General features: G+C 42.1%; 1 protein-coding gene across 6 annotated transcripts in view; it reads right to left on the reverse strand.

The window, feature by feature from the left end:
- Nucleotides 1-253: 253 nt before the first annotated feature.
- ERCC6 (ERCC excision repair 6, chromatin remodeling factor) overlaps nucleotides 254-19257 on the reverse strand; it is a 75790-nt gene continuing 56786 nt past the window's right edge. For 4 of the 6 annotated variants that reach the window (XM_027098549.1, XM_027098546.1, XM_027098547.1 and 1 more), the window contains 11 exons: nucleotides 16026-16142; nucleotides 14196-14291; nucleotides 9753-9968; nucleotides 9173-9283; nucleotides 8664-8783; nucleotides 8173-8267; nucleotides 7425-7570; nucleotides 6638-7339; nucleotides 4878-5082; nucleotides 4143-4221; nucleotides 254-3000 (listed from right to left, as the gene is read on the reverse strand). In XM_027098549.1, the coding sequence (XP_026954350.1) occupies nucleotides 2578-3000; nucleotides 4143-4221; nucleotides 4878-5082; nucleotides 6638-7339; nucleotides 7425-7570; nucleotides 8173-8267; nucleotides 8664-8783; nucleotides 9173-9283; nucleotides 9753-9968; nucleotides 14196-14291; nucleotides 16026-16142 (2310 nt within the window). In that variant the 3' untranslated portion in view covers nucleotides 254-2577. Of the gene's footprint in view, nucleotides 3144-4142; nucleotides 4222-4877; nucleotides 5083-6637; nucleotides 7340-7424; nucleotides 7571-8172; nucleotides 8268-8663; nucleotides 8784-9172; nucleotides 9284-9752; nucleotides 9969-14195; nucleotides 14292-16025; nucleotides 16143-19257 lie in introns of all 6 variants that reach the window. The other 2 variants (XM_027098551.1, XM_027098550.1) reach the window with 2 other exon arrangements.

Raw genomic sequence — 19257 nt, forward strand, 5'->3', positions numbered from 1 at the left:
TGAGCTGAGCAGCCACGTGTCCAGGTAAAAAGCAGAAATCTTATCAGTAAAGGAGAAGGGGGAAACAGACATTACAGCAGCAGTCTCTGCTGCACGCATCTGTAAAGGCATCGAAAACAGCCTGGAAGAATACACACCAAACACAGTACTTATCTCTGGAACACGAACAAGAGGGGGTGGGGAGGCAGAGTACTGCTTGAAAGTTTTTAAAGAGTGATCGTATATTCATGTATTAACTAAGGAATTTTTAAAATTTCACAAAATTTTGAAATCCTTTATTGTAGCTTAATACCAATATAACATTTTAAATACATTATCTATATTGTACAAAGCGTTTAAAGTTCCAAAAGTTAGATATTATCTAAATGAAAAAGTTACTCTATGTTGTTAAAACCATGACTTAGAGCATCTTCCTCTAAGTCTCTCCACCCAGAGGCACGATGACGATGTTTACAGATATCCATACTGAGACACAGGCAAGGCAGTGACTACCCAAGGTCTCAGCTGGTGGCAGAGCTGAGACAAGGCATGGAGTGAAGGCCACCTTGCTGTGACTGTGTCATAACTTCTGCTGGCATTTTCTACGTGATGAGAAGGCTACAGCTTCCCTAGCTTGGGAGAGGTTAGATTTCACACAACAGAGCTAGGATGCCAAAGCACTTCACACTTGTGAACTGCACTGGTACTTCAATCCGAGAACAAAAGGAATGCAATTTTCTTAATTGAAATGATGATTCCATTTCAATTAATGACTTGATTACAAAAATAAAAATTAACAAAGAACCTCCCAGAAACAAAAGTCATTAATTCTGGCTCCCTTCTGAGCCAAGTAGTCAAGTTTAGGATGTACTGACCTGTTTAAAAGTCTCTATTATTTCTAGATAATGATGGCAGAATGAAGAAAATAATAGAATCTTCTTCCTCTAATACCGAACCACTCTAAAAACAGAATAAAATAAAAAAGCCAGAATCCAAAAAAAGAAGCAGAAAATTCTGGTGGGAATTATGACTCTGACAATGACATCTCCTAATCTAAGGGGAAGGATTCATGGCCCAAGCTATTTAACAAAATCTCAGAACAGAAAAGTAAAACCCAAGTCCTCCAACCAAAAGCTGCATGCTGCCCAGCAGAGGCTCCCCCCGACCTCCAAACCCACACCCCTTCTCTCTGGGTGGCAGGGAAGAGCATACAGATCTGGACCCAGCTGCCTGATTTTAGCATGAGCTAGATGTAAAGAAACAGCATGGGCGGAAGGAGAGCACAATACAGAAAAATCAGAAAGAGTGAAAACAGCAGGCCAGAGGAAACAACCCTAAGAAACAAACTGCACCGTGACAGCTCTAGAAGACATTTAAGGAAGCCAATGAACTTCAGAAAACAGGACTTCAGAGCTGTGATGATAAAACAATGACAAGGAAAGAAAAACAACGCTAAGAAAACAAACTAAGGATCAAAACAACATCATCACAAAACTCTAAACACATGAACAACAGCCAGAAACAGATGCAGCTGAAAACCAAACCTCTAGAACAGGAGAGTCACGGCGAACGGAAAGGGAAAAGAGAGATGAAGATGACTGGACAGAAGAAGGAGAACAATGATGTCTGATATAAAGTTACCAGCATCCTTAGAAAGACAGACAATGAATAAGGTAAAAAAGGTTCAAAGTTCCCGCCCAGGATGTAAGCAGAGAGAGGGCTGGAATGGTGCTCACCATGTGGTGATGATGGTATATCCGGGTGTGGTCTGGAGCAACGTCCGTGTGCGTGTGTGTGTGCGTTGGTGGTTTTATTTGTACCTACTTTTGGTTCTGCTTGAGTTTTTTTTTTTAAGATAACATATATTTTCCTAAAACCACTATTCACTATGCGGGGGGGAAAGGTGCCCTTTGCTTAAAATAAAGCCACTGTAAACTGAGAAAACTACAAGTTTCTGAAAATACATGTCTCATCATTTACTATCAAGCTATTCCATGCTTTACTAATAAAAATACCTGTCAATTTAACAGTACCTTAACAGAAGATGGTTTAAAGGCAACTAATAGGACTCAAAAGGTAACAAGTCTGATCTCTTTTTTGGGTGGCAAATGATCGATTTAAACATTTAAAAGCTAGGTACCAAAAACAATTCTGTTATCAGATACTGATGAACTGATTTACCGAACAGGTCTAACTGAACATAAGACATGATTTTAGCACCAATAAAAAGAATTCTTGAGAGTTCTGGTCTATAAACTTCTAAATGAGTAGTACGTATTCCCTGACAGCATCTTCTGGGTAAAAGAACAAATGTGTTCCAAGGATTAACAGTTAGGTCCCTGATTTCATAATTAATTTTGGAAAAAAAAAAAAAAAAAATCCAGGTATTTGGAAAAAAAAAAAGAAATCCAGGTATTTTTTAAGTTTCAGAGAAGAACTTCTTCCTCCTTAAAGTTTTAATTATGAGGTAGCTATCATTCAAAGTAAACATCAAATGCAGCCAACTTCCATTGACAAAACATGATTATTAATCATAAGATTAATAATCAGAAATTTCCACTAGAAAAAGTCAATTTAAAGTTCAGAAGGTAACATTGATTAGCAGTATTCTGGCTTGAGTTTCCAAATTCCTTCACCACCTGAAGTTCTATGAAAAGTGCACAGATTTCTCAATAGTTCTCGAAAGACACAAGACTGTGATGCTGATAACTTGGATTCAAACTCCTGCAGTATCTCCCGAGTGCTGGCCTGGCCATCAACTTCGGCCTGAAAGGCAATGAAGTTTCTCATTTCTACCAGAAGGTCATCGTGTTCCATGCTGGAAGGCAGAGGAGCAGAAGCCTCTGGAAGGCACCCACTTTCACTTTCTAAGCGCTCTGGCAAAATTAGGTGGTTTCTAGCTCTCATCTTAGCCAACAGTGAGGACGAAGTGAGGGCCCCGGATGAAGGCTCTGCATCTTCAACTTTTCCTCTAAAATGCTCCAAAACATTGTCTTTTCCATCCTTTTTCATAGTGCTGTCCTGGAGAAAGAAGACCAGTGCATCGATATATTTAACCTCCAGTTTACGCTCCCACTACTTATTTCTCCAAAGGCTCTGAGGGGCCATAAGATAACACACATGCCCAGGGCACTGAGGTTGACGGAGAATGGATGATACACCGTCTAATGCAAAGGGAAAGGAGGAGAGTCAAGTGTCTAAATGCACCCACTCTTAGAAAACATTTCCTAAAAAACCCAAAACTACACTATTTGCTTCGTCACCATCCTGAGGGACGGGAGTGGAGGGAGGGCAGAGAGGGTGGGGCCGGGCTTCCGAAGAAGGCTTCTAGGGAAACCTGTCTCCAGCAGGTACGAGCTCTGTGGGCATTTACTGTTCTTCCTCCCAAATTTTCCCTGATCTGAGCACCGTGGGATAAGGAACAATATCAGAGCTGTACTTCCTTCACTTTTAAATCTTTTTACTACTTTACACCTCATGTGAGTTTCCTTAGAACAGCTACATAAATCTAGTTTTTCTTCACATTCCTACTGCTAAAAGAACATAACACAGGAAGTCAAAAAAAAAAAGGTTCTCTATTCCTAAATGTGTTCATATTAACCTAAAACAGGAATCTGAACCTGGGAGTTTTCAAATTTTATAAGTAACATGACCCTTAAGCAGAAAAAAACAAAGTATTAAATGATAAGAGCATGGCCTACTATTTACTCTCAGTGAAGCACTCAAGGCCTTCGGGGTTGTAGGACAGGCAGAGAAGGGCACAGTGCTCTGGCAGCTAGGAAATTACAAACAACATTCAATAAAGGCCCTCTAGACCTTTAGTCTAGAAGGCAGTGGTCCTTGGAGCTAGTACTTCACCTCCGGATGGGGCAGGTGGTATGAGCAGCAACTCACACATCACCCATCCTTATATGAACTTTGGGAAGACAAAACAGAGATTCTACTATGGATCTTGGGTTAAAGACTTTGTCTTTTCTAGGAAGTTCGCTGGCCCTTTTAAATTCACACAAAAGTACTTCATAAATGCATGGAAGTGCATACAATGTAAACATCAGATGTCATTATGCCAATGACGCTCTTCACATGCAGAATCGAGTGAAATTTTCATGGCAATTCAATTAAGTAGATCTCACAAATGAAAAGCTGATAGGCTATCAGATTACCTGGCATTTCTCCTTTGGAGACGTTGAAGAGGGATGCTGCACAGAGAAGCTGGAGTTCCTTTTCTGACCAAATCTTCTCCTAAATACGGAAGAGAGTCATAGTTGATAAAATGTAACTTTGTGACTTACAGATGAGAATGCCCTTCCAACAACTAAACTCCTCTTGGAGCAATTTTCTTCTGCACGGTTATTCTCTCACAGCCATGATGCTTCTGCTCCATCAGCCATGGTGCTTCTGCTCTATCCCCTGAGATTCCCGTACTTTACTCTCCTAGTAAAGTAGTAGAAATTATTACTGCATCTCAAGTAAAAACCACTCAATATCCTTGCTCAACTTACTACCCTTGAATTCTAGGTAGGGAAACTATTCTAAAAGAGCACACTGAATACCATAGTAATTACTGATTGCTGAAACCTAGCTAATCATCTTATTAAAGTTTAATCGTTATTCTGTACCTCTTACTATTTTTTATGACATCACCTCTTAAGCAAAACAGATTTCTCCTTTCCCTGAAAAATCAGCTTTGGAAAGGAGGGAATGAAAGCAAAGAAGGTAAGATGATAAAAGTCTTTCCCCAAGTCACATACATCTGGCTGACCCAATCCCTCCCTGAGAGATTTTCTATTGCTTCAGATAAATGGGAGGAGGTATCCCCGCCCCCGCCTGCCCTGATTTTATTTCCAGCCCGGCAGGTTTGGCCTCCTCACAAGCATGGCAGGGTGGCAACCTCTTACTTTCTTCCTGCTGGTGTACCAGCCACCCCGCTGTGGCCGGTCCAGGTGGGAACACCAGATGCTGCTCCCAGACACCGCTGCCGAGAGAGTCTCAGTGCTTTGAGGGCATCCTGGGCCACACGGTTGGCCTCTGCCTCCACCAGCACGTAGTCTGGACTGGCTCCGTCCATGATGGCATCATGCTTCATGATGCTGTGCACACCCACTGGCAAGAGCAAAGGAAACAGTGAACATGTTATTTCAGCTCATACACAATCACACGTTTTCTTCTGTATAGGCTAGTGTGCTGTGGGTAGAGGAAACATCATGAACGTTTTTAGCTGCTATTCACCCGTGATCACCAGGACCCAGGAACTTTTACAAATGCTGCTGCTCTTCACCTGCATCTCTACCCGATGAGGGAGGGACTATCAACTGTCACTGCTTTGTATAATCAAAGCATAATGCTTTAATAACCACACTTCAACATAAACTCTTCACTGTCACCTGGAAAACTTTAAAATCTTCTATTAATATATTCTCTATTGAAGGGGAAAGTATACAAATATAAAATAAAACTACAGAATTTCTGAAAAGTAATGATGATGGAAACACTACATATCAGAAGAATCCAACACAGTCATCAGTGGAAAATGCATAGCCCTAAATATTTCTATCAATAAAAATGAAAGAACAAAAATAAATACACTGAATTCCAAGTCGAACAGTTTTATAAAAATTAAGACCAAAAAAACTCATCAAAACAACGACAAAAACAAAAGCAACAGGAAGAAAATACTGAAGATAAAAGCATAAATTAATGAGGTAGAGGACAACCATGGATCTAATTAATAAATCAAAAACCTGGTTTATTGGGGGAAAAAAATCACAAAATAGACAATCTACTAGCTTAACCTGACAAAGGAAACGGAGGAAAAAATATACAAAATTAGAAATGACAAGGGGGAAATTATCTTGAAACAGAAGCCGATTTTAAAAAAATTATTACAAGAGTATTTTCTATGCCTCCATGCAAATAAACTTGAAAATTAGACAAGACAGATAATTTTTCTTAGGAAAATAGACCAGGAACTGTAGGAAAAAATAGAGCAAGTTACCAATGAACTACCTTACAAGAAAGCATCAGGCCCAGATGGTTTCCTTCTGAGATGCCATACGTAAGCCTGCTTTCCTGAACAGAAACCCATTCAGCAATCTTTGGAAACTCAAGGCTGTCACCTTGGGAACACAATGACTGGTGAGACCTGAGTAAGACAGTCCCAGGGATGACTAATTTTTGCAGGCTGGCCGGTCCCTCCAGGGTCCTGAGCAATTGTTGAGTCTGCTTTCCTAATTTTTCTCCCTTGATATTAGCTACCAGCTTTCCTACTTCCAGAGTGCCTGCCTCTGGCCATGCCCCTGTGTCTCTCTCCCATGATCTGTCACTTCACTCTCCTGTGTTTGTTAAATCAGATAAATATAGCATGCAGAGAAATCATCTATGAATGTTCAGGTAGTACAAATCTATTTTAAGCATTGCACCCCCCTGTATGTGGTTAGAAGTCGAGTCCTATTGTTCTCCCAAGGTTCAAATTCTCCTATGAAAGAGAGGTGAAAATGATTTTCAAAAATGTCAATACATTTCAAATCTGAGTTTTAGAAAGAAAAATACTTCCAGTTGAGCACACACTCTGCACTGTCAGAAAAGGCTGCTTCCGCTAGAAGTGGCCCCCTCATTTCTATTCCTAGCACACCTGTGGTAAGGTCAGCAAAAGGAGTACCTGATTTTCTGAAAAGCTTTTCGAGGACGTAGTCGTCATGGCTGCGTTCCTTGGGCTCGCTCTCATTTTCATTGTCCTGCCTCCGGTACTGCTTCTTCTTCACCAGGTGCGGAATTCGAGTTCCCTCAAACTTGGCATCTCTGCGGTGCTTAGAGCTCTTAAGCTTTTGCTTCGGCCTCAGATGTTTCTCCAGGGTCTTTTCTTCTGCCACATGATGTTTCGTTTTCGACTTGTGCTTATAAAAATTATTTTCTGTTTGCTCATTCTCCCAAAGAGGTTCTGTTTGAACCCGGCAGCTTTCTCTTTTATCAGAAAGACCCTCCTTTTCATCGATGCTTTCCTCACCAGACATCCTGTACATTTTGCTGATTCTTGGAGAATCTGAACCTTCCCCGTTTCCATGAATCACTGAGGAATCCTGCAGTCTGGACACTGCATCTGTCTCTTCTCCAAGCCTCTCACTGTTAGTTAGACTACAAGATGTTTGAGGGGCATCTTTCAAAGGATCACCCAGATTAGAAGTTACTGCATTCACTTCAGGTCCTATAGTTGTAGATTTCTCTTCAGATGACATGGCAACGTTTGCAGATGTGTTAGAACCAGGGAACTTTTTACCTACTGGAACGTTCTGGTCTGTTCCAAAAGCCGGTTGAAGTTTTCTTTTTAAATGGCGTTTGGGTGTCTGAACATCTGAACCAGTTCCTGTGAAAGGGAAAAACATGCTAGTGTTATACTGCATAATTCTTATGTATTTCGTTATTTTAAGTTAAATTCTTTTATGAAATACCTGCAAAAATAGCACTTGTTTCAGTGCTCTGGGATGTATCAGGACTAGTCAGAGTAAACAGCTCATAAAGGTCATTGGATTTGAAAAATCGCCTTTGCTTTGGATCCTTTAGCACTCTATTTGTCAAAAACTGCTTGAAGATTTGTCTAAAAAGATAGAAATCAAGCTGGTATGAAACAATGTTTAGCTGTACCTCAGAATTCTAAACATACAGTAATTGTTTATTAATAAGGTAGAAAAACAATCAGGTTCAAAGACATTTTTAAAAAACACACAATAAGACATCTAAGCTTATTTTAATGACAAAGAAAGAAAACAAGATAAAAAAACCACAACACATATCGCTCAGTTACAGCAACTATTGCTCTAAGATGGAAAGACTTTCTTTTTTTTAATTAATTAATTAATTAATTTGCTGTGTTGGGTCTTTGTTGCTGCGCACAGGCTTTCTCTAGGTGCCGTGAGCGGGGGCTTCTCTTGCTGCAGAGCGCGGGCTCAGTAGTTGTGGCTCGTGGGCTTAGCTGCTCCGCCGCATGTGGGATCTTCCCAGACCAGGGCTCGAACCCATGTTCCCTGCGTTGGCAGGCAGATTCTTAACCACTGCACCACCAGGGAAGTCCCAAGACTTCTTAAAGTACTATTTTTTAAAAATTCCCTGCTCCAAACCCTGGCAGCGTGCCTCTCCCTCCTGCACACCCGCAACCAGGAGAGCACCCTCCGGTCAAGGAGCACAGCCACGTGTACTGACCGGTGGTAAATCTTCTCTTCAATGGTGCCTGCGGTCAGAAGCCTGTACACCGTCACCTGTTTCTTCTGGCCTATCCGCCACGCTCGCTCCCGGGCCTACGGTAGAAGAGATGCAGCTCAACAAGGGCCCTTCTCAGCAATAAGCACTGATTAATAGCCGGTCGCTTCCTTCCACTCCCGAAATTAGAATTTTGGCTAATGAGGCTAAGTACAACCAAGGCCTATTAAGGAAGATAGGCAGGTGACAAAACAGACCTAGCCAACTCTACCTGAAAAACAATGTGTGTCTGTCCCCTCCCACGTTCTCTTTTTACCCATGTCTAGTGTGCCTGCTACGGGAAAACTGTGAAGACCCTTACTCCGAGCTGAAGACAAGCTACAACCAAGATGTGAGCTATATGCTGAGGGTAACGTGGCACCGAAGGACGCTCCCGAGTGCAAGCCATCGAATAGTATGTCACCAACACGCTCCTTTAAACAAAATAAACGGACCTGCACGTCTGTGCTTGGGTTCCAGTCAGGGTCATAGATGATGACTCGGTTTGCCCCCGTCAGGTTGACTCCTAGGCCACCCACCCGAGTGGTCAGAAGAAACACAAATATGGATGTGTCCTAGAGGTAAGACACACAACACTCAGTATGCACATGGAAGACTAGTTACAGCTCTTCACCTCTGCCTTCACATATTCTCCACACGGAAGCCTGTTCCCAATACAAGCAATGGGTTATGCCCCAGAAACCTTTGGTCAGCCAAGATCCCATCTCACAGCGTCTACTTTTAATATCAATTATATTAGCAATATTTAAACCCGGGTTTTCGAGAAGGAATACACATTCTCTGTTTAAACACAACACATCCCAATAATCCAGACAGGCACTGAGTTAAAAGCACCCACTGCCCAATCCCAGATGTAGGCTCTGTGGGTGCAGACCTCTCCTTCTTCCCCCCCGCCCCGCACAAAGTAGCACCATGTGACTTCATCGTTCTGCTCACTTGTTACCTCATTGTATCTTGTAATCAGTGGTTGTCTTGAAGCTATCGCAGTGGTACCATCCATCTTGAGATAGGAATACTTTTGGGCCCTAAGGAATACTTCAAATATGTCCAACATCTGTTTGGGAGAAGGGGTGGAGGATATAAGAGTTTAAAAATCAAATGTACACCTCCAGTGAGTACTCCACATTTGTGTAAAGAGTCACATCCTTCCCAAAAGGCTTATATTAAAAGGGGTTTCCTGATTCGAGGAAGATAAACGTAATTACTGCAAGAATATTTTTGGTATTTCCATACTGTTAATTCTTACAAGTTTTGTAATCAGCACGGCATTTATTTGAGTTCAGACCCAAACTCACCTGCACCCCAGAATCACATGGTAATAAACCTTTTTTAAAAAGCCGACTTCTGGGCACCAACTCTAGAGAAAGATCCCATCTCCCAAAGAGCTTTGCAGGCTGCCACTTCAGGGTCAATGGGTGGATTTGCCTTTGGAATCAGTATTTTAGACAGTATCTCATTTTTTGAATAATGGTTGTGAGTCATAAAGAACCAACTTCTTTCTTGTATGAGGTTTGTATACTCACCTGTCTGGACTGAGAAAACAGCAATACTCGTTGGCCCTGCTTGTGCCATATTTTCAACAAGGACTCAACAACTATCATTTTCCCAGAACGTTTCCAGTGTCCAAACTGATCTTCCCCTAGTTCCTCATCTGGAATTCCTTTAAGATTCTTGGGGCCTCCAGAAAAGAGATCAGGGTGGTTGCAGATTTTTCTTAGGGCTACAAGTCCAGAGAAAATCTATGGTACAAAAGAATTACGTGCACTCAGATTACCCCACGTAAAATACCATTCACTCCGGAAGGAAAGGAAGGAGGCTGTTTGATATGTAACACAGATTAAAAAGTAATTCTTCACCAGCTTCTTAGTTTCCTCCCTAATCACAGCATATTAGGAGCTGGAAGAAATCAACCTTTACACATCTTCTTTTCCTGATAGGGCAAGTTCTCTAAAAACAAAAAAAAATCCTTTTGGACCAAACATATCTACCAGGGTCACATTCAACTGCTGATGATTTATTTTCCCTCTAGAAAAAAAAGTGCAGTTCACAGTATATAAAAAACTGACTCACCTTTTAAATATAAATAAGAAACATCATGTCCATCTAAAATTTAGGAAAATCTATCATGTAACTTAACAAATGCATTTCTTATTTTTTTTTGAGTATAATTGCTTTACAATGGTGTGTTAGTTTCTGCTTTACAACAAAATGAATCAGTTATATATACACATATGTTCCCATATCTCTTCCCTCTTGCGTCTCCCTCCCTCCCACCCTCCCTATCCCACCCCTCCAGGCGGTCACAAAGCACCGAGCTGATCTCCCTGTGCTATGCGGCTGCTTCGCACTAGCTATCTACCTTACGTTTGGTAGTGTATATATGTCCATGCCACTCTCTCGCTTTGTCACAGCTCACCCTTCCCCCTCCCCATATCCTCAAGTCCGTTCTCTAGTAGGTCTGTGTCTTTATTCCTGTCTTACCCCTAGGTTCTTCATGACATTTTTTTCCTTAAATTCCATATATATGTGTTAGCATACGGTATTTGTCTCTCTCTTTCTGACTTACTTCACTCTGTATAACAGACTCTAGGTCTATCCACCTCATTACAAATAGCTCAATTTCGTTTCTTTTTATGGCTGAGTAATATTCCATTGTATATATGTGCCACATCTTCTTTATCCATTCATCTGTCGATGGACACTTAGGTTGTTTCCATCTCCAGGCTATTGTAAATAGAGCTGCAATGAACATTTTGGTACATGACTCTTTTTGAATTATGGTTTTCTCAGGGTATATGCCCAGTAGTGGGATTGCTGGGTCATATGGTAGTTCTATTTGTAGTTTTTTAAGGAACCTCCATACTGTTCTCCACAGTGGCTGTATCAATTTACATTGCCACCAACAGTACAAGAGGCTTCCCTTTTCTCCACACCCTCTCCAGCATTTATTGTTTCTAGATTTTTTGATGATGGCCATTCTGATTGGTGTGAGATGATATCTCATTGTAGTTTTAATTTGCATTTCTCTAATGATTAGTGATGTTGAACATTCTTTCATGTGTTTGTTGGCAATCTGTATATCTTCTTTGGAGAAATGTCTATTTAGGTCTTCTGCCCATTTTTGGATTGGGTTATTTGTTTTTTTGTTATTAAGCTGCATGAGCTGCTTATAAATTTTAGAGATTAATCCTTTGTCAGTTGCTTCATTTGCAAATATTTTCTCCCATTCTGAGGGTTGTCTTTTGGTCTTGTTTATGGTTTCCTTTGCTGTGCAAAAGCTTTGAAGTTTCATTAGGTCCCATTTGTTTATTTCTGTTTTTATTTCCATTTCTCTAGGAGGTGGGTCAAGAAGGATCTTGCTGTGATTTATGTCATAGAGTGTTCTGCCTATGTTTTCCTCTAAGAGTTTGATAGTTTCTGGCCTCACATTTAGGTCTTTAATCCATTTTGAGCTTATTTTTGTGTATGGTGTTAGGGAGTGATCTAATCTCATACTTTTACATGTAGCTGTCCAGTTTTCCCAGCACCACTTACTGAAGAGGCTGTCCTTTCTCCACTGTACATTCCTGCCTCGTCTATCAAAGACCAGGTGACCATATGTGCGTGGGTTTATCTCTGGGCTTTCTATCCTGTTCCATTGATCTATCTTTGTGTTTTTGTGCCAGTACCATACTGTCTTGATTACTGTAGCTTTGTAGTATACTCTGAAGTCAGGGAGCCTGATCCCTCCAGCTCCATTTTTCGTTCTCAAGATTGCTTTGGCTATTCGGGGTCTTTTGCGTTTCCATACAAATTGTGAAATTTTTTGTTCTAGTTCTGTGAAAAATGCCAGTGGTAGTTTGATAGGGATTGCATTGAATCTGTAGATTGCTGTGGGTAGTAGAGTCATTTTCACAATGTTGATTCTTCCAATCCAAGAACGTGGTATATCTCTCCATCTATTTGTATCATCTTTAATTTCTTTCATCAGTGTCTTATAATTTTCTGCATACAGGTCTTTTGTCTCCTTAGGTAGGTTTATTCCTAGATATTTTATTCTTTTTGTTGCAATGGTAAATGGGAGTGTTTTCTTGATATTATTTTTTTTAAACATTTTTATTGGAGTATAATTGCTTTACAGTGGTGTGTTAGTTTCTGCTTTATAACAAAGTGAATTAGCTATACATATATATATATATATATATATATATATATATATATATATATATATATATATCCCCATATCTCTTCCCTCTTGCGTCTCCCTCCCTCCCACCCTCCCTATCCCACCCTTCTAGCTGGTCACAAAGCACCAAGCTGATCTCCCTGTGCTATGCGACTGCTTCCCACTAGCTATCTATTTTACAAACAAATGCATTTAAATATTATACTCCTAAGTACCTCACTAGAAGTTCTGTATTTTAACATGTGAGTCAGAGGTTGAAATTCCCTTTACCTTTACATTAGTTTATCAGAAAACATACCCACATGCAAAATCCACGGATGGGAATGACGTGCGGGACTTTTCACGCAGCAGAAGGGCTTGGAGACCCAAAGTGAGAGAGCCCACCCACCCGCCCCTACAAGAGGGAATCTTTCAGAGGTTTCACCCCTGACTCAAGTCACACTCACCAGTATAAAAACTCAAGTGGAAATAGATAAATCATAAATTAAGCCAAAAATCAAAGAGTATGGTAGTTTTAACTAGTAAACAGTTAAACAAATAAACAATAAACGATCTGAACAAAGCAGGAACCCCATCACCACTCCCCGGAGTCATGTGTTACTTGTCTTTCTTCCTGGAGATCTCTGCTGTCCAACACAGCAGTCACGAGCCATGTGTGGCCACTGAGCACGGGAAGTGTGTAGTCCAAATTGAGATGTGTTACCAATGTAAAATACCCAATTTTGAAGACTTAGTACAAAAAAGAATAAAATATCTCAGTAGTTTAAAAATTTTGATTACATATTAAAATCTTTTAGATACATCAGGCTAAATAAAATATATTATCAAAGTTGATTTCACCTGTTTTGCTTTTTAATCTTTTTTAATGTGAGTACTAGAAAATTTTAAATCACACATGTGGCTTGTGTTCTCCATCTACTGGACAGTGCTGATCTAGACCACCTAAGGCTTCACAACTTGGAGACACGAGAAGATAAGTTAAGGGGAGATACAGGAGAGATGAATAAATGTGAATGGTTTCAAAACCTCCTAGAGATGCCAATGACAGATGAAATAAATAGTAAGAGGTGGGTAAAAGAACGGAAATGCCTTAATCTGGAGGAAAAAACATGCAGATACTACGGAACACAGGCAGCCTTGTCACCCACACTCATCTCTATCTGGCTCCATGCAGGAGGCAGGCAAGTGTACTTCCGAGCATCCCATGCTGCTCAGCTGTACCTCCAACGAGGATGGACCAAGGACTAAGGAAGTCTTACATGTCAAATAAAAATACAATTCATGCTTCAAGATACTGAAGCACAAAGAAGTTGAAGAGTTTACGTGAAGCTTTTGACTAAAGCTGATGATAAACTTACTACATGTGCTGAATGAAGAGACGTTTACCCACATATGTTGCTGAATATGGCCAGTAACTAAAATGTCATTACTTATACAAAAAGGTATAACAATAATTCTTCCTCTGTGCAGCCCAGCAGTCCAGGGCTGCTCCCGACATGCTACAGAGGAACAGCAATCCCTGTAGCACCCACCATTACAGACCCTGTTGTCTAGTGCATTCTTCCACTAGACCATGCAGTGCTGGGTTCAAGTGTAACAGTGCTGCAGTACAGATAAAAAGGGAGCATGCTCAAACTGTGTGTTCTCTTACTTCTGGAAGGGCTTCAAATGAAGGGAAGGTTCACACCCAAATATTTTCAAGAGGGTAATAATAGTGAATCCTTGACTAGTACTAGTTTCCTTTCCTCCCCCACTTTCCTTGGTCCACAATTCTTTCTCCAGCTTCTATTATTTGGCTGACCTGCATCTCTCCATTGAGAATTCTGTAAACTTCTTTGGAATCAATGAAATTTTGGTAGACTTTATGTTGCTCATCTGTAAGACGGCAAAATAAGACCTAAGGGGAGAATAAAAACAGAGCTGAAAAATAAAACTTAACAAAACAAAATAACTAAAATAGTAACAAAATTTACTAATCAAAAGAACACAATGTATGTAATTTTCAGTGTACATCTTATTAAAAACAAAACAAAAAGAAGCCACATCTCAGAGCTGAGCAAAGAAGAGCTCCCTCCTCTCAAGAGCCTCCTCCGTTTCTGTCTTCCATCCACTTTTTGGTCCCCATGCCATTTGGTCCCCACCCCACTATCCTGGGAGTCCCTGAAGCCTGGCTTCCTGCTCATGGGGAAGTTCAGGACCAGGTGCACAGCGCTTCCTCCATCCCAGCCTCCGAGTGCTCAGACCATCTCAGCTCGCGATCCCCTCAACCCACTCTTCACTTCAGCAAACCTGACCAGGGACCTTAACCTTGCCTGGCACACCCCCTCCCTTTCCTGGAGTTCTAAGCCATCCCCAAGTTTACCAGACTCACCTCTGACAACCCCTTACCCTGCCAGCCCAACAGCATCTACTAACCCACGCCCCCACGTTCCCCTCACCCCCCGACATTCTGCCTCTCAACCCTCCTCTCCTTCTCCAAGACCACTGCCACCATTTCACGGCCTATGTTCCTCGGCTACTCACAAACCCACAGTATTTTCCTTCAGCTACCCCTCTGCCACCTACTGCATCTGCCCTGCAAACTTCCAAATGAAGAGGAACTCAACCGCCTGCCTTCTCCACTCCTTTGTGGTAAGTGCTGAGTGCCGATGGAGACAGCCCCACCAGGGCGGCGTCCTAGAGAGGACCCCCGCCCCCCCCCCCCCCCCCCCCCGCTCAGCACCTGCTCACACCCAGACGGCCGTGACAAGACTCCTCACTCTTCCCAAGCCACCCACCCACCACCTGTGTCTCCACCTCTACTTAAAAACATCAAAAACAAAAAAACAGAAATAGAAACTGAAGCTATCAGGCCTGATTTCCTAATTTTCACTCTGTAAAATGTATCTACTTCTTCATCTGTCACACCTGGTTGTTCTCCTTTATTCTCAGACCAGCAGGTCCCTGCAAGGGATCCAGGACAACCCTTTCATCTTTGCACCAGATCTGAAAACCCATTCATCTTCCTCAGATCAGTGCTCCACACCTTAGATGCTCCAAAAACTGAGGGGGATGCTTCCCGGGTGGCGCAGTGGTTAAGAATCCTCCTGCCAATGCAGGGGACATGGGTTCGATCTGCGGTCCGGAAAGATCCCACATGCCGTGGAGCAACTAAGCCTGTGCACCACAACTACTAAGCTTGCGCTCTAGAGCCCATAAGCCACAACTACTGAAGCCCGCGTACCTAGAGCCCGTGCTCCACAACAAGGGAAGCCACCGCGATGAGAAGCCCTTGCACCGCAACTAAGAGTGGTCCCCACTCGCTGCAGCTAGAGAAAGCCCGTGCACAGCAACGAAGACCCAACGCAGCCAAAAATAAATAAATTAAATAAATATATTAAAAAAAAACTGAGGGGGAAAACTCCCTGAAAGGATGTGCACAATGACCACCTCCACTTCCCCACCCTCCAGTCACTCCTGAGCCCAGCAGGCTCACCTGTCGTAGGCAGGTATCTACAGCTGTAGACTAGCCTGCCCCCCAGCACCAGAGACCACACCTGTTAGCCTCACCTATTCTGTGTGTGAAAAGCAGGGTGAATGCCAGGTACACCTGTGCTTTAGGAATGTTTTGATAATTCTTGTATTTACAGACCTGTTCGTTTTTATCTGGCAAAGAAAGGCTCATTTTGACATCCGACTTCATTCTCCGCAGTAGGTATGGATTTATGGTATCTCGTAGAACACATGCACACTTATAAGCAGTTTTAACCTTTTATAAGAGAAAAGGGGAAACAATTACTGTATATCTAAGGAATGCATTTGTTCTTACCTCTCAAATGATTCCAATGCTTAAAAAATTTTTTTAAAAGAATGACCAATGGTTGTACAAAATTGTGGGAAACAGTAGGAAAATGGTTTGTAAAAATTTAAGTTCCATATACTCCAGGACGCAATAGCTTTCATAATAATATCATCAATAAAAAAAACAAAACTTCTCATTAACCAAAATGTACGAAAGAACAACTGGTAATTTTGTGCCCTGTTCCACCTCTATTTAATTATTATTATATAGTTAGACCCTAAAGTGGAGATTTATTCAGCGCTTGACCCCCTCTAGGGAAAAAAACTGCTTTCAAACAAATCTCAGTTTATAATCTTGTACTCTCCAATAGCCACAAAGGAACTGCTACTCCGCAAGACTGAAGATCAAACACTAACTCAGGGAAACGCTGCAGCAAGGGGAACAGCAGATAATAAGCAGAGATTACTGCCCACAGGAGACTCCGAGAGTAAGTTCAAGAAAAGCCCTATGATCCCAGAAACGAAAGGTCACTCCAGCCTAAAATGGAGCATATGGCTCTGTAATGGAGCACAGCCACATGAGATGGGTATTAACTGTCCAGAGAAAAACAAAGACCCACAGTGCAGGAAACCACTCTCTCTGCAATTCACTTAAAGGCAAACAAAGAATTCAATAAATTATTGATACTTTGAAAAAAATCTAAATAGGCTTAACAACCTAGTAAATACTATTTAATGGAACAAGAAAATTTCCAACCAAAGCTTAAATTTAAGAAAGTTATCAGCAAAATGAATAATTAAAAGAGCTTGAATAAACACAGAAAAATTCACGTTAAAAAATTAACATGGTTGGGCTTCCCTGGTGGCGCAGTGGTTGAGAGTCCGCCTGCCGATGCAGGGGACACAGGTTCGTGCCCCGGTCCGGGAAGATCCCACATGCCGCGGAGCGGCTGGGCCTGTGAGCCATGGCTGCTGAGCCTGCGCGTCCGGAGCCTGTGCTCCGCAATGGGAGAGGCCACAGCAGTGAGAGGCCCGCGTACCGCAAAAAAAAAGACAGAAAAACAAAAAAACAGTTTTACTTGGACCAGCAGACAATAACAAAGAAACTCCATTCATCAACGACTTTTGGTTACAGGTAATCCTGTAAACGTATCATTCAGACATTGATAAAAATTACCTGAAAATGATAACCAGGTACATTTTATGGCTTGTAATGCTGAGATAAATTTCAAATTTTAACAAGACATTGCAGTCCTACCAAGGAAGCAAGTACATTATTTAAAATCTTCCTAAAAATATATACAGCGTGTTAAGGAAACTCTGCCCACATGCTCACGTCTACCTCCATTTCTCTCCTCTCGAAGAATGAGTGAGATGCTGATGGTGCTGGAAACCCAGGGCTGGGCTGGTGAGTGGCCTGGCAGCTCGCTCTCTCCTGCCCGTCTACCCTTCTGGAAAGTCCGCCCGCCCCCAGCCCACTTGTGCTGAACTTGCAAGGGCTGGAGCTCAGAGTGGCTGGGGACGGGTCTGTTTCTCACACCCCACTCTCCCCAGAGGAAGATCTTAAGCTCTAAACTGGGGTGGGGATGTGAGAGCAGGGAAGACCAAGAAACCCTATTTTAGCTTTGATGTCACGCCACATTCTCCAGTCCAACTTTTGAGCCAATTCTATATTGAATTCCCTTCTGCTTCTTGTGTCTGCCTCTCTGTGAGTAAAAATGCACAGTGAGGATCCAACCGTGTTCCTTCGTCACTCCACCTCCCCACTGCTATGGAAAATGGACACCTTGCTGAGCCCGCTCATGCTTCCTTCCTCTTCCTGAGGAGGCAGGGTGGTAACTCCTCCCCAGTTCTGCCTCTCCCAGAGCCCAGTCACCTTAGGCAAGTCACCAAAATGCTCAGTCTCAATAATAACCTTGAGCATGAAATGAGGAGGCTCAACTAGATGACTCCTCGGGCTCTTTTCAGTTCTAAAATCCCCTGCACAGGCTCAATGTACAAATATAAGGCGCAGTCCATGCTTTGGGTAGTTAATGTTCTTCCCCCTCACCCTCCTGAGCTTTTTAGATCCTAACCATCCCCACCCAGGAAGCCTGCCTTGACTCCCACGAGCTCTGCTGTTGGCTATCTCCCCTGAGCACAGTCTTCATTACCCTGTACCGTGATCATCTGTTTACCACTTTCCCCCCTGCACACTCTCCACTGGACCAGGAATGCTATTCAAGGGAAGGCTCTGATTGTCAGCCGTTTCCCATCATTTTAGCCCCAGCCTGACACACAAAATATCTGCTGACAGACTACCTTCTTGGGATTCACTATTTCATGGCAACTATGGACTTAAAACAAAAAGGAGCAAATAAAAGCAGTACCTCTGCTCCCAAGGACTTTACAGTCTAAAAAGGGAAAAAAGATAAGTGCACAAACTTCTGAAACGAGGACTTCAAGGAAGAAACAGACCATATTTGCACCGCCTCAAAGTATACCCCATAAATGACTTATTAATTATAAAGGAGAAGTGGTAGTTTCAAAGAGTTTAGAAATCTGACACACAACACCTTGCCCAGTAGTCAGACCACCACCAATGAAGGGACAAACCAACAGCATGTACCTCCAGGTACGAGTAAAGCACTGAGAGACGGGCCGCTTCTGCGCACTCCTGCTCAAAGCGGATAAGCTGATTCCAATAACGAAGAATGGAAAACAAACCCAAGGCGAGGCACGTTCTATGAAACAACAGGCCTGTAGTCTGCAAAAATGTCAAGTCATGAAGGCAAAAGAAAGATCAGAGGAACAGCTTCAGATTAAAGGAGACTAAACAGACACGGAAATTACTGGAACAACCAGCACAATGTGCATGACAAATAGATTCGATAACAGAATTACATCAAGGTTACATCTCCTCCTGATGTTGATGTTTCTACCATGGTTATGTAAGACAACGTCCCTCTTCTTAGGAAATATACACTAAAGGATTTGGAGAAAAGGGGCATCATGTCTACAACTTACTCAGATGATTCAGAAAAAAAAAAGCATAAATTTGTGTGTGTGTGTGTGTGTGTGTGTGTATACGGCGGGGGGGGGGG

The sequence above is a fragment of the Aethalodelphis obliquidens genome, unplaced genomic scaffold (assembly GCF_003676395.1).
Source record: "Aethalodelphis obliquidens isolate GAN/ISIS:26980383/991018 unplaced genomic scaffold, ASM367639v1 scaffold124, whole genome shotgun sequence".
Lineage (NCBI taxonomy): Eukaryota > Metazoa > Chordata > Mammalia > Artiodactyla > Delphinidae > Aethalodelphis > Aethalodelphis obliquidens.